Source organism: Branchiostoma belcheri, unplaced genomic scaffold, assembly GCF_001625305.1.
Source record: "Branchiostoma belcheri isolate BF01 breed outbred unplaced genomic scaffold, Haploidv18h27 scaffold8, whole genome shotgun sequence".
Lineage (NCBI taxonomy): Eukaryota > Metazoa > Chordata > Leptocardii > Amphioxiformes > Branchiostomatidae > Branchiostoma > Branchiostoma belcheri.
Window position 1 is genome coordinate 5,140,790 of NW_017804464.1, and position 15,505 is coordinate 5,156,294.

Genomic DNA, 15,505 nt, shown 5'->3' on the forward strand with positions numbered 1-15,505 from the left:
CATTTCCTGTGATATGATATTTGTTATTCATATTTTTGAGATGGCAATTTCTTGAAATTTTGTTTTTGGAATATGTTCTTGAATGCGGAAGTGCTGTAGCCCAAGGCACTTCCGCTGTTGAAAGAAGTTGGGACGAAAAAGGTGGCTCGAGAAAGTGACGAAGCGAAGTTCAAGTTAGATTCGCGCGGATAACCCGCCATTCCTTCCAGATCGCTCGGAAAACGGGAGGAGATTGAATGGGTAAGCTTCTCTCTGCGTACATTATCTATTTCCCCGCACAGTTTTGCGTGTGTTTGTGATGGAATTTCGGGTGTGTTGTTGCCCGTTCTTGTATGTTGGTACGTCACACCTACCCCCCACCCCCACCACTCCTAGTATGACATAGGATGTTGTATATCGTACGATTTTCCCCATAGCAACGCCTCAGCTGATCCCACGACAATTTCCACCGCCGGGCAGCTGAGACGGTCTCGTGTAGATTTGACAGAAAAAAAGTGGTGCTTTTACAGATAATCCATACCACAGGGTTCGCCAAGCCTTATATGTGTCAGCACTCAGTGATGTTGACCGATGACCCCACCCATTACTTGACGTACAGGTCACATTCTAAGCTACTCCTTTTCCTTACTTCACTTCACAACAGGCTGAGTTTGAGTGTTTTGGTGCACCATGTAACATGTAAATAACCCTCAGGGCTTTAATGATAGGCCCTACAGCAACCTGCTTAATCATTCTGCAAGTGGAGAAAAAAATCAGTGTCTGTGTTATTATTATTACCTTCGCCAAGAAGGTAATGTTTTCAGTAGCGTTTGTCCATTTGTTTGTCTGTCTGTCTGTGAACAGCATAACTCAAGAAGCTTAATATGTATTGTCATGAAACTTGGTAGGTGGGTTAAGGTCTTGATGAGACCTAGAAATGATTAGATTTTGGGCCCCCTGGCGGCTTTTGTTGGTACTGCAGCAGAACTTCTGGTTTTGATATGTCGCGAACTGGACATGCTAGGGTCATGAATTTTGGTTGGTAGGTAGCTCTTGGGCTAGTGAAGAAGTGACATGAGTTTGGGCCCCCTAGCAGCTTGTTCTGGCATATCATATATAATTAATCATAGGGTAGCCAATAATTAGTAGCCAATGTAAAGGCTTGGTGATGATAAAATATCGTCTGAAGATTTTACAATTCCCTGTTGTAATGTTTAAGATGATGAGATACGTAAATTTTGTTTGATGGGACACATTTGTAGCCAGGAATCTAATAACCCATACATGTGTATAGCAATACTAATAGACTGATCCTGGCTGTCCGTCACAATTACTGGTAGCAGTTTTAACCAATGAGAGGATGGCAATTAGCAGGTCAACCAATTAGAGGGTGAATGCATCCCTGTTGAATATTTGCGAATTTGACAGAGATGGGGAGGGCTTTGCTTTCTAGCTCTGGTCTGCTCACTTTAACACAACTTATAGTCATTCACTGAGACTGTGATAGACAATATATTTAGTAGGGCATTTGAATAGTCACCAGAAATATATACTTGTGTAAATTTCAATGGCTCAAAGTTGCAGGGTCCTCTGTAACTACATGGTAACATAAATAGCAAAGTTCTTTCTATTACAACCATTTATTTTTCAAGCCGACGTTTCGATGACCTTCTGTCATCTTCATCAGGGCAATTCTGACTGGTTTACTGTGCACTGACGCTAGATGTTGCTTGGTGCATAGTGCACTAGAGGTGTTACATAGTTCATAGTGCACTTAAGCTAGTTTTGTCTGTTAGGCTTTCTATGTAACACCTCTAGTGCACTATGCACCAAGCAACATCTAGTGTCAGTGCACAGTAAACCAGTCAGTATTGCCCTGATGAAGATGACAGAAGGTCATCGAAACGTTGGCTTGAAAAATAAATGGTTGTGATAGAAAGAACTTTGCTATTCAGTCATTCACCAACCTGATGAAATTATCTACGGATACATGGTAAATATGTTTTTAAAAGCATATTAATTTATTATGTGTTTGTAATTCAGGTGACTACAAAATCAATATTTTTCTTATCGCAGGCTTCCTTTCTGAGTTTTTTCATGGAATGGCTCAGAAAAATTATATTCTCAGCCCATAATATAGTGTAGTTAGGTGTTTTAATATTATTTATAATGTACATGTACATGCTTCAACTACTAGTATTCAGTGGATGTTATTGATTGAATTTTTTAAATAATTGACTATATACTCAATTGCAAGTTGTACTGTAAATTTTGTGTACATTTTTGAAGAAAAATTAAGAAGACTTTTTAATCAGTGAGTGAGAAAAGCTGTTGTACAAATGTATGTGTTGTACTGTGAAATTGATGATTACTTTAAGCTGTGTTTGATGGGAGAGATTTCATGGGAAGTTGATTTTGTAATTATGAGACACTCCCCTGGGTATTCAGACTCTTATACATGTACCAGCACTTAAGTGTACTTTAAATATGTTCCTTTTTGCAAGAATACTGGATTCAAAGCAATTTTTGCACTGAAATTGTAAACAAAATAATTAAAATTTTCTTTTCTACTAAATTGTAGATTATCATTAATTCAATGACTTTCAACATATTACTAATTTATTAGCATTGCTATTTTGCATTTCCGGCAACTCAATACAACACGAGAATAAGTTGCACCAGCAGGCCACTGTATTTTTAGGAGGCTCCTAAAAAGAATGTAAACAACAAAGATGGCCGAAATCCACGCTAGCGCAGAGGAGTTGGCAGTTTTCTAACACGTTTTTGTGGCGCAACAATGCTGATCATCTTTTATTCCCCAAATGTCATTATGAACCCAGGTAGGCTTATAAGTTATACTAAGTTACAGAGCAAGAAAATGTGTAAAACATAATGTTTAAAAAAGTGAAAATCTTACAAAATATCACTTTAAATTTCACAGTAGGCATGGAAAGGAGATTATGTTTTAAGTTTGCTGTTAAACAATTCTTTTGTACAGGTAACAAAAAGACATATTTATGGTGTTATGATTTTGTTATATAGGAGGTCAACACTAAAATAAAACCTCTATAAATATTTCTAGATAAATCAATGAGAACATGGAAAATTGTTTGTTTATTCTCAAGCATTACTAAAATTGTGCTAAATCCCTTTCTAAAGTGGCCATACCACAAGTTGACCTCCTTTTCAAGTTGTGACCTTCAGTTAAATCTTCTAGGTCATTGCACAGCAATGTTAAATATCAGTCTTACTTACAGGTTAGTCATCCATGCATTTGGGTCTGGGGCTGAATACTAATGAATCTACTATATACTGCAATTAATATATCTCCAAATGTTAATGTAGATTGCATTTATTTTCACGGCTTATTAATATTAGGTACTGTATCTGTATCAGTATAGCCGGTATAACCGCCCCTCGGCGTAACACACCAGCTAGACAGGCACACAACTTGTTACACCTAACCCTTGAACATCTAACTCTAAACATTGTTTAAAGCTTTCTATTGACAATGCTCCTACTGTACTGGCTGACAGCGAGTTCCACTCTGTGATAGATCTAGGCAAGAATGACTTTTTGAACACATCAATCGTATATCCGTTGGTACTTGAAAATATGGCTATTTATTTTTCTCTTCCGTTCACAGCTTAAGTTTGTAACACAAGGCTAATGCAGTGACCAGGTCTCCTTTGCAAATTCATGACACCACAAATATGCCTCATTCCTATCATTTCAACCTTATACTGAAAACACCAAGTAGAAATCCTTGAATCCCCTGTTACTCAAAAATTCATGAGACCCTGCAAAAATTGATAAGTCGGATAGTATTTTACTATATTATATATATCAGTTAGGTGGTTGTAAAAATTCTGCCAGTCTACAACTAGTACAAGTTTGTATCTCGCATTAAATTGTATATTTTGTTGAGTGGTCAAGAGTTTTGGGTAGCCGATAATTTGATCTCTGGATCTCTGGAAGACGTGGTATAGGTGTGCCCCCTAGCAGCTTTTCTTTAACTGCACGGGCTTATTTTGAGACGTCATATACTAGTACTATGTACTAGTACATGTATTGCTGTTAGTAGTAAACTGAATTTCTACAGTCTTGTACTTAAGCTTGTAATAAGTTGCATGTAGTATACTAGTAGTCAGTGCGTAGTCCAGTGGTTAGCGATCCTTCCTCTGGACTAAGACTTGTGTAAGAGGTTGGGAGTTCGAATCCCGGCTGTTGTCGCTCAACCGACATGCACGCTACTGTTTATATTAGGGTCGCAGTCCTTTGGACGGGACATTAAGTCATGGTCCACTGTTCATTGTGCTTGTCAAAAAGAGCTAGGGGAATTTCCCCGGTACAATAAACCTGTAAATACTGCACATAGTGTCTGTCTTCTCTGTCACGACCAGTGGAAGATTAGCTCTTCAATGAGCTAAACTGGTTTGAGATCACTTCCACTTTTCACTTTTGTCACCCCAGGGCTAGCCATGGCAGACTTGGAAGACCCCCCCACCTTACTGCAGTGCTGCATGGACTACATCTGTGATAACCTGGCCAAGGACGTGGGCAGCGTTCACTTGACCTTCAAACAGCAAGACGTCTTCTTCCACAACGAGCTGTCCCAGCTGTTCTTGAGCAGCCTCTTGAAAAAGGACAAGGTGAACGATCAAGTCTTGTCGCTGCTTTCCTGTTCTGATACGTTCAGATTACGAAGAGTTCGGGTACGGAATACTCCGGTTGGACTCGAAGGGCTCCGAGCCATTTTGTACAATCATAAACTGGTGGAGTTAGATGTTTCTAATACCAACATAAAGAGAGCGGCCTCGGTTCTACAGCTGCTGTACGAGTCAGGACAGGATGCGCTACAGTCGCTGAACGTCAGCGGGCTTCAACCTCACAAGCAGGACTACAGCGAGGAACAACCGTTCGGAAACTTCGAGGGCCTGGGGGCCTTCGCAACCATCAACAGAACACTGGTGTCCAGGTTAAGAAATATCAGGTGCCTGAATGTTAGCCATACAAACTTTGACACGCAGGACCTGGAAATGGTCGCAGCAGAACTGCCTCACTTGGAAAGCCTGGACATTTCCAAGACATTCGTGTCGAGCCTGACCCCTTTGCTCCAGTGCAAGCACCAGTTAAAGTCGCTTTCGACGTACGGGGTGAATACGGGACAGGGGAGGGACAACTGGGAAGAAGACGAGAGACACTCGGCGGAAAGAGTCATCTCGGAGCTGTCGGCCCTGCGCCACTTAGACATCTCCACCGAGGAGACGTTCAGCGTATCAGGGACGTTCTTCGCCAGTCAGAACCAGCTAAAGGTGAACGGTTTATTTCATTAAAAACATCAGTCTCGCAGTGCGCGCTATGAGGATGGACCCACACACTGAATTGCACTGGAAATACATATACACTGGTTACAGATATCTAAAAAGAATTATAGGGATACATTAATTAGGTAAATACGATAAAACTACGTAAATACAGATCTCCACATATTACTGAGTTATATCATACAATAGATGAATCCATGTGTCAAGATGAGAAAAGTATGATACATTTGGAATAACAGTTAAAGGCATCCAGTGCAGTTTTTAGGCCAATTTTCCATTTAGCCAATATTCTAGTCAATGACATTTATCTTAATACTGAGTTGAAACCAGTCACTATCCCAATATATATTGACCCTTGTGGAGCATAAATCCCCCAAAATCCTGACGGAAAATGGTTACTAGAAGGGCCCTGGGCGGATTTTTAGGTTACCACCCAGAAAATAAAGGACTAACCTTGGGGCTTGTTTCTGCAGTTTTAAATGCTCAATGTATAAAATGCTGATTTAAATGTGCTAATGTGAAGCAGTATGTGTCAATATCCAACACAACACCAGCAACAGCTGCCTCTGCTCCGCGTGTATTGCACTGTTGCAATTTCAGTAAATCAAATCAAATCAACAGGTGAACGTGGACTACCTACTGTGTATCCCGGGGGTGCTGCCCAACCTCACGTCGCTGGACATCTCTGGGCGGGACCTGTCGGAGAGCACCCTGCTGTCGTTCCTGGAGAGTCATCCACAGCTGTCCTTCCTGGGAGTCATGATGGGCCCAGCCTGCTTCTGGGACTTCATCTGGGACGAGGAGTACGAGGGATTCCGCAAGGACCTCAGGGTGGGTGTTTATGTTACCTCCTGGTGCGGAGGTTTTGTTTTCGTTGTGTGTTTGATTGTGTTAACTTTCCGTTATTTCCACAAGGTAAAATCCAGCTGGAAAGGGCATAAAAATCTCCTGTATTCAAATGCCATTCAGAAAATACTATGGTGAGAAACTGTATTGTAGAAGTGCAGATAACCTTTTACATCGTAACAGAGAAGTTTAGTGACACAATGAAAGTACAGTGACTTTAACTATATAAACATACAGACAGACACGTGGGTACAACAGAATTGACCTACTACATGTATGTACAAGACTGGATAGTGAGTGAATGTGAGTGAGTGAGTGACAAGATGAATCCATAAGTAATAACTGTATACTACTTTCTTAAAGCCATTAAATTAAGGTCTGAACATTCTTTGATATACATGTATTTACCTCGTATTTGTTCCCAATAAGGAATATTGCCCTCTAGAATGAAATTGAATTTATCTATAGCATGAAAGATAAATTCACGCGAGCTCTAAATATGGTGTAATAGATATTCAATTTCTTACTGTCTTGTTTACAATATAATGATACTTGATGAATCTTTAATTGCATGTTCATGCCCATGGGGCTAAATGCATACATGTGATGTTACATGTACCTTGTACATCATTCTGAGTAACATGATACATAGGATGTAGGGTTAACAGTATAACGTAAAAGTCTTAACAACTAAGAGAATAAACTAATGTAGGCCTTAAGGATTTGTTCTCTCTTTTTAAAGCAATCGAGATAAATTCACATGGTTTTTCTATTGTATGGTCATTACTGGTGGACATGAGATGACTGAATACCTTTGTTCTACCTTATTATATATAATTAAATACAGTTTGTCTATTAGTAAGTGGATTGTTTTAAATAGTGTAATTACTAGTAACTCTTTATAGAATATGCAGAATTTATAAATATTAAAGCCCCCCAGCAATTGCAAATTACTTACAATACATCTATCATAGACTAGCTTAAACAGAGTTTTATATCATGAATTTTCTCATTTCTCCCCCATGTTGTGTAGGTGACAGGAGAAGGTAATGAGGCACAGATCCTGGAGGCCCTGCGACAGTACAGTGAGAGAGCCGTGTACGTACAGAAGGCTCTGTACAAGCTGTTTGGTCGCACCTCAGGGATGGAACATCCCAGGGTGGATGTCATCAAGGTAAAGGAGGGTTTGTTAAAATTGTCATAAGAATTGTTAACCAAATTTAAATAGTTGTCTTCATGTATGTGAAGGCATACTACATTATTTATTTTACATACCCGTGTTGTCAGACTACATACTTACTAACGGATGTATGCAATAGTTTTTACTTTATACTTTGTACTATTACTAACAGTTACTACAGTTACACTTTGTTTCATTCACAATTGTTTCTACACTGTAAAGCTTAATTTAATTAAGCTTAATTTAATTAAGCTTTACAGTGTAGAAACAATTTAGTATCTGTTGATGTGTTTCTAGGGGAGTGTACCTGGAAAAGGAACTTAATGTTCCTGTTACCGGCTCCCCTCAGAATGTTAATTCTGTAGAGTTGAATACTAGATGAATAAATATGTCTAAGACCATCTCTCACAATTCCACGGAGTACCTTAAAACCATCACATTGAAAACAAAATGTTAAATTTACATGAAGTTATCAGCATTCCCGCAAGTACTGACATGTTAAACACCTGTGTTCAAATCATTCTTAAGAAGACTTCAAATAACACAGTTTTCAATGCGGCGATCTATAGTGTTACCTGGTAGACTTATTTGAATAATGTTTTGCTACATAGTAGAATAAATAAAGCTAGTTTTATCAGGCTGATGATTTCTATTTAAATTTTCTTCACAGTTGGTGCTTCAGGGGATGATGAACCACTGTGATGCCAAGAGCCTTGGTGTGCAGATGGCAGCTAGGTCAGGACACCTCTTGAATATGGATTGACATGCTCATTGTTTACTACTTAAAGTTAAATTTGATGTTCAAAGTTAACATTGGGTGGGGAGACTGAAGTGACCAGAATAAGGTTCAATAGCTAGTCATAAGTTAGATAGTATCTTTTGGGGAGTTGTTCTTTTCTGTCTTTATAAGTTTATTAGATATATTTATTATATATGTATCATATTAGCATTAGGTTTACATATGTTTACCTTTGATAATTATAGTATGTTTAAACTTTTACTCAAATATCATTCATAATCCTCTTCTGAGTCAATGTTCTGACCATTGGGACTAATTATCATGTAGCGTGATCCCACCACCTGACACCATGTTTGTGTGGTGTAACCTTTGACCTTGCAGTGCCTGCCTGTACAACCTGACCCGGCATGACATCAGTAAGCGAGTTCCGTCGCGTGACCTGTCTGACGTGGTGAACATGACCCTGAAGGCCATGGAGGTGTTCCCCAACCACCAGCAGCTGCAGAAGAACGCCCTGCTCACACTCTGTAGTGACAGGATCCTGCAGGAAGTGGTGGGTTATGGGTGGAAATAAACATTCACCACTAACTTCTGGCTTAGTTATACAGGGCTCGAAATTCATTTTTGGAAATAGGTGCACTGGTGCACCCAACCTAAAACATTGGGTGCACAAAAATCTTTGGGGGTGCTCCATCTAAAATAAATTAAGTAGAATGTCAGCAAAAGCTAGTTACATGTCGAAAGAAATTTTAAAGTACTATTATATATAATAACAATGATTTTTTTATTTTTCTGACACTTGGATGTTAAGAATATGTTGTGTACTACAGTACTCTTAACATCTAAAATGTAAACCTACAAAAATATTTGGGTGCACTGGTGCACCCACAGAAAAAAATTGGGTGCACAGCTCCAAATTTGGATGCACTAAGGTGCACTTGCACCCAGTATTTTGAGCCCCGTTACATATCTGTTGCACCTACCTAGCTCATTGCCTAAAATGGTCAATTGGCTTCGCACTTAGCAATAACGTTAAAATGACATGGAAAAGTCAAGAAAATTAAATAAGAAATTGCCATGATTAACATAATGAATCCAACTGACATTAAAATGGTATGGAAAAGAAATGTTGTGAAGAATTAAATGAAAAAGTGACATTTAGCTGATATGAAAATGAAACTGTAATAATTTATTATGGCAAATGTTACAAAATTGTGGCGCAACAGCAGCGTGCTCGACTCGGAATACCAAGAGGTCCTGGGTTTGAGTCCAGACATGCCACTGATCTTGTGCCCTTGGGAAAGGCACTTTACACGACTTTCCCCACTAGAGTCAAGTGAAAATGAGCATTGTCTGTCCTGTATTTGTTGCTATGTGCGGGACACAACACCAGCAACAGCTGCCTCTGTTCCGCGTGTATTGCACTGTACAGTTGCAATTTCAATAAATCAGTTGTTACAAAATAAAAAACAAAGTTAACCTACATACTTCCAAGTATTTTTCCTGCGTGTGACTATTTTTTCCTCCCCGTACAGAAGTTTGACCGTTACCGCGCGGCGAGGCTTGTGATGCACTGTCTGTGCACACATGAGGACGCCACCATGCACCGCATGGCTGTAGCCATCATATCTATACTTGCTGCTAAGGTCAGTAGCATTTATGATTATGATAATTATTATGTTTACCGAAGGAAAACATATTGTTTTTACTCAGTTTCTTCCTCCTCTTCTTTTCCAAACACTAACCTCTGACCTGGCCAATGACATGATTTGTTGACATCTGTCACCATGGTAATTGGTGTTGGGTTAGAAACATAATGTTGCAATTTCATGGTCTGCTCTACTCCTGTTACCATATGTATCTGAATGTGTTTGAGTAAAAATTAACAGGGCAGACCATGTCCGAAGGTAAACATTACACATTTACTTTGCAAATGTTACTTCTCTAGTTGTAGTTTAAGCCATACTGATTTCATTAATGTGGATTACATTCTCAGGGCAACCCAAAACTGATACATGTCAATAAGTTGCCCTCAGTATAAAATCTCCTCGGTTAGGAAGGTTGAACAAATGACTGAACACACCTAACATGATGGTATACCTTCCTCTGACATCCTCTTCTTTTCCTTTCTTCCTCATCTGTCAAGTACTAGGAAAAAACATTATGGTTAAAATGTTTATTTTTTTCTAATTGAAGAAAAAGTGATGGGAAGGCTTTATCATGTATAGTGGGTTCTGTGTACGCATGGTGAAAGTTAATGTTATGTGGTACTCAATTTGTGGATAGATTTGGTAGAAATCCTGTCTGATGTTTCTGTCTTCTTGTATTTTTTGTCCAGATCTCTACAGAACAAACTGCCCTGCTGGGGACACAGAACTACCTGCAGGTTGTAAGACACATTCCCTGCTTGCTCAGTTTCACGTCTAACCCGACTCACCGACAAGTGCCTAACCAAACCCAGCCTGCGAACAGGGCGGCATGGTTGTGCCTCTTTCTAGGACTGGCAGTGTGATCTTTTTTGAGTACCCTTTAAAGAGTTTTGATTATTTATGGTAACCTTGAATAACAAGGCATTTGATGCCTGTGTGATAGTGGTCTAATGTTTGAAATCTTTGCACTATTTATAAAGTGAATTTGGGTTTTACCATAAATTTGACTGCACATGGCTTAAGGATAGGTCAGCACATCCTACTAGATGGGAAAAATCTTTTATCATGCTCTGATAATACTCATGGGGCCTGTTTCAGAAGCATCAGGTCTAATGCAGATGTTTTTGCTACAACAAGCCTGTAGTGCATACAAATTCTTGAACCAGGATTGCACTAAAACAGTAAATTGCAACTTGTAACAGTATACATTGTAACTTGCATAATCACTAATGACTTACCGGCTGTAGCACATTGCCTTGAAGTCCCAACATTTGTCTGTGCAACTTTGTTTAAAGGGAATAATTATTGCTGCCAAAAGACTTCTTGAAACTTTTTTGGTTGTGCATTAATCATAATATAAATGATTGAATGTGTGGCACTGATTCAGTTACGTTACAGTAAACTTTAGTATTTTTTGTGGTCATGTGTATTATAACAACAAACAATTATTACAATTCTGTAGGTTGGTTAAAAGTATGAAGAAAAGTTTAACCTGCTTGCCCTCCTCTCCTCAGTGTCATTGACATTAATAGTCATACCATATCTCCATGTATAGAAGCTGCTGAGGATAGTGAAAGAGAAGACAGAGGGACAAGAAGTGGATATTACTCTCAAGTTTACACTCAGTGCACTATGGAACCTAACAGGTCAGTTCAGTGGACTGTATACTACATGCACTGGATGGATGGATGGATGGGTGATGGATGGAAGGATGGACGGGTGGAAGGATGGAAGGATGGATGGATGGATGGATGGATGGATGGGTGATGGATGGAAGGATGGACGGGTGGAAGGATGGAAGGATGGATGGATGGATGGATGGGTGGAAGGATGATGGAAGGATGGACGGACGGAAGGATGGATGGATGGATAGATGGGTGAATGGATGAAAGGATGGATGGAAAGTTGGAAGGATGGATGAAAGGATGGATGGACGGACGGAAGGATAGGTAGATGGATGGATGGATGGGTGGATGGATGGATGGATGGATGGGTGGATGGATGGATGGATGGGTAGATGGATGGATGGGTGGATGGATGGATGGATGGATGGATGGATGGATGGAAGGATGGATGGATGGATGGATGGATGGATGGATGGGTGGACGGAAGGATGGATGGATGGATGGATGGATGGATGGATGGATGAATGGATGGATGAATGGATGGTAGTCTGGCTGGCTGGCTGGATGGATGGATAGATGGATGGATAGAAGGATGGATCTGTATCTGTATAGCCGGTATAACCGCCTTTCGGCGTAACACACCAGCTTTGCAGGCACGCGGCGCGGCGGCAGCTGGCTATATTACACCGATCGACTTGTTACACCTAACCCTTGAACTTCTAGCTCTAGACATTGTTTAAAGCTATTTATTGACAATGCCCCTACTGTACTTGGTGACAGTGAGTTCCACTCTGCGATAGTTTCAACAGAAATATGGAAGGATGGATGGATGGATGGATGGATGGATGGATGGATGGATGGATGGATGGATGGATGGATGATGGATGGATGATAGATGGATGCATGAATAAACAGCATGAGGAGAATATGAAGTCAATCTATCAGTAAGACTGACAAGCCAAATTGTATGTCTCACCAGATGAGTCTCCGAGTACCTGTACGACGTTTGTAGAGAACGGTGGACTGGAACTCTTCATGCAGATCCTGGAGGTCTTCCCCAACGAGTCCAACCTCCACACCAAAGTCCTGGGCTTGATTGTGAGTAATGAACAAACAGCTGCAGTTCCCACAAAATCTGTAAGGGGGCCAAACATTTTTTTCTTGGTCTAAGTCATGTGAGGAAATCAGTGTAAATGGCTTTCCCAAGGGTACAACATTGAGGACTACTATAGCTAGTAGTAGGGGCCTAGAACTAGGGACTTGAAGCCAGAACCTTAAGATTCAGTGGCAAGTGCCCCTAATCATAAGACCATTTTATGACAACAGTTTTTGCCCATTTTTTTTCTTACAGAACAACATTGCAGAAGTTCGAGGGCTGAGGAAGGTTCTGTTGAGAGAGGACTTCATGGACTATGTCAAGTGAGTATAATGCTGTTTCTTACATGTCTAATATCAAGTCATCAACTCACACAACTGTCACCTCCTTTTTGCCTACCACTCACTGGCTGAGACGCCATGGCAATCTCTTGTATTAATTGTGTAGTATATACCACCAGAGGTGGAGAACTTTTGTTGACAGACAGACTGCCCCTACAACTTCCATATACCTACACTGATATACCTAGCCTGGGTGCCATCCTCCGCTGTTTCCACACCCAGGCTATGATATACCACCATGTTGTAAGATTTTATATGGTCCATAGATGTGTTAAGGTCCCTATAAGGCCACACTGACTTAATTCTATGGATCACATCCTCTGAAGACCCCCAGACTAGTGCACGAGGGCGAATAAACAAAAACTTCCGGCCAAAAATAAAAATGCTACTTAACCATTGATAGAAATACAAAGCTGCTATTGTGAATCAATGCGCAAACAGGCAGAAATCAATGCGCATGCAGATGTCATCCATAAAATTAAGTTGGTGTGGCCTAATTGGCTGATATTTTTTGTCCATCAGGAAGCTGCTTGTGTGTGACCATATCGAGGTGAGCTACTTCGCAGCTGGGATCGTGGCGCACCTGGCCAGCGAGGGCAGAGAACACTGGAACCTCAGGGAACACTCCTGGGACCAGATGTTAAATACACTGGTAGGAGACCATCTTGTTTCTTCCACAAAACACTGGTCGGATACCACCATGCGAGTGCAGTAACAATATGGCTGCAGACAATGTCATTTTCCTTGTACACAGGAAAAGAGTTGTAAAATGGCTGTCAGATATTTGGTTATAAAGTAATGAAAATTCTTAGGACTAGGCTTTTGCAAATTGCTGAATTTAAAACTATCTAATGTTATTACACAAAGTCAGCCTGAATTCCTACTCATTCATTTGACAAAGACTGACAAATTTATGTCATGTCATGTCACATCACATCTGGCACTGGAATGTATGATATAGGTCAACATGATCTGGTGCCTTGAAAACAAAAGCTGGTTTCTTTTGGTTGCAATTATACAGAATCAAAACAAAGAAAATTGCACATTCATATACAAGCTTTTGCATATTCATATTCTTCCCACATTAATCTAAGACAAAATATCTACACCTGACAAAAGTATGTGTTCCACGAACTCTAGTTTATTATGACTTAAGTTTAAACTTTTCACCACTGTTTCCTGCTTGTTTGTAACAGTTGAGTGCTGTAAGAAGTTGGGACAACCCCACAGGAGAGATGGTTGCGTACCGGTCCTTCCACCCGTTCTTCCCACTGCTGGAGTGTTACACGACGCCTGCCGTACAGCTGTGGTCTGTGTGGGCCATGCAACATGTCTGTACCAAGAACCGTAAGTGGAAGTCATTAAAATGGAGAATATTGTTTTTGGTCTGTGTGTGTGTGTGTGTGTGTGTGTGTGTGTACAGCTGTGGTCGGTGTGGGCCATGCAACACGTCTGTACCAAGAACCGTAAGTGGAAGTCATTACCTCCGTAAAAAATGGAGGTATTGTTTTTTGTGTGTTTGTGTCTGTGTGTGTGTCTGTGTTTCTGCAGGTTGTTATAGATATTCCAATGGGTGTTCGGGAGGCAATCCAGATCTGCAGACAACCACAGTACCTTAAACAGGGACAGGGGGCGTCACTACCTTTAGCCAGTATAAAACTGTTTGTTTTCACATGACAATCATCATCAAGTCACGTGACAAGAACTCCAAAATGAAATCTTTAGTGGGTTGATGAAGAGACACATGAAGAGTGTGTCTTGAAAGCTCCTTGGAGTATCTAACTTTTTATGTGTATCGTTAATAACATTCGTCAAAAGTATGTCATGGATATGATCAGGTTTGGTTTGTCGCAAAGGGAAAGACAATTCATTATTTCAGATATACAACTGGTTTGTATGCATACACATATATACACATTGCAGTGCACTGTTAGGCCTAGGAAAAAAAGATGTTGTGTTTCCTGGCCGACCTTAGAAAAACCTGCTGACCCCAGACATTTTTTTGGATGGACCCCTGCAAGGGACATTTTTCGAGCTGATCAAGATACATACCGACCCTAATTTTGTCAGGACTAAAACAGGAAACACAACATTTTTTCCCTAGACCTTGTCAAGAATTATTACACTAACACTCCCCCCCCATCCCTTTTTCAGCTGACCGCTACTGCCCGATGCTGATAGAGGAGGGAGGAGAAGATAGGGTCAAGCACCTGGCCACCAACCCTGCCACCGCGGAGGAAGTGCGGACGCTAGCCGAGCTCGTCATCGAGCTTCTTCAGGACAGCAAGCTGCCGCCACGACAACGCAAGCTGCTAAAACCTGCTGACACTCCGGGGTCTCCAGAGCAGGAGGAATAGAGTCATCTCTCTTTTCTTACAGCAGGAGGAGTGAAGTGGAGACTGTTCTCCGGAGTAAGAGGAGTAAAGCTTCGGTCCCAATTGCGCCGGTGTCCGTCGGGGATGTAGCCCCGGCCGGCCCCGGTCGGGCTCAGGAGTCGGGTGAGCATCGGCTGTCATGGTCACAATTAAAAGTTTCCTTCAGTAGCATTTTGTTAAAAAATTTGTCACCCTCTTTGGTCGGTCTCCGGCAGGCACCCGGCAGGTACCCGGCAGATTCTCTGACGATGTCTTGTACTGACCTATACGTAATGCAGAATTCACGCTTTTGTTGTGATCATTTGATCTATGACGTCACACTTTTTACCCGGGTTTACGAAGTATACA

At 40.8% G+C, this 15,505-nt stretch overlaps 1 protein-coding gene across 2 annotated transcripts; it reads left to right on the plus strand.

Moving 5' to 3' along the window:
- Positions 1 to 106: 106 nt before the first annotated feature.
- On the plus strand, positions 107 to 15,286 carry LOC109486112 (protein zyg-11 homolog). Of its 2 annotated transcripts, none has more exons than XM_019789803.1 (14): positions 107 to 240; positions 4,453 to 5,294; positions 5,928 to 6,137; positions 7,186 to 7,326; positions 8,003 to 8,067; positions 8,453 to 8,624; positions 9,607 to 9,717; positions 10,410 to 10,460; positions 11,276 to 11,366; positions 12,325 to 12,443; positions 12,697 to 12,764; positions 13,305 to 13,434; positions 13,979 to 14,129; positions 14,937 to 15,286. In XM_019789803.1, exons 1-14 carry the CDS (start codon positions 237 to 239, stop codon positions 15,137 to 15,139), a joined length of 2,358 nt encoding a protein of 785 aa, XP_019645362.1. In that variant the 5' UTR covers positions 107 to 236; the 3' UTR covers positions 15,140 to 15,286. The 2 variants fall into 2 exon arrangements, with proteins under 2 accessions (XP_019645362.1, XP_019645363.1); XM_019789804.1 differs by having other exon boundaries at positions 10,410 to 10,457.
- The last annotated feature ends 219 nt before the right edge of the window (positions 15,287 to 15,505 follow it).

Bases quoted from the DNA above. Each gene is read 5' to 3' on its own strand.
- LOC109486112 (XM_019789803.1), top strand. The intron at 7,327-8,002 runs GTAAAGGAGGGT...TTTTCTTCACAG, and splicing joins CCAGGGTGGATGTCATCAAG to TTGGTGCTTCAGGGGATGAT. The intron at 14,130-14,936 runs GTAAGTGGAAGT...TCCCTTTTTCAG, and splicing joins ACATGTCTGTACCAAGAACC to CTGACCGCTACTGCCCGATG.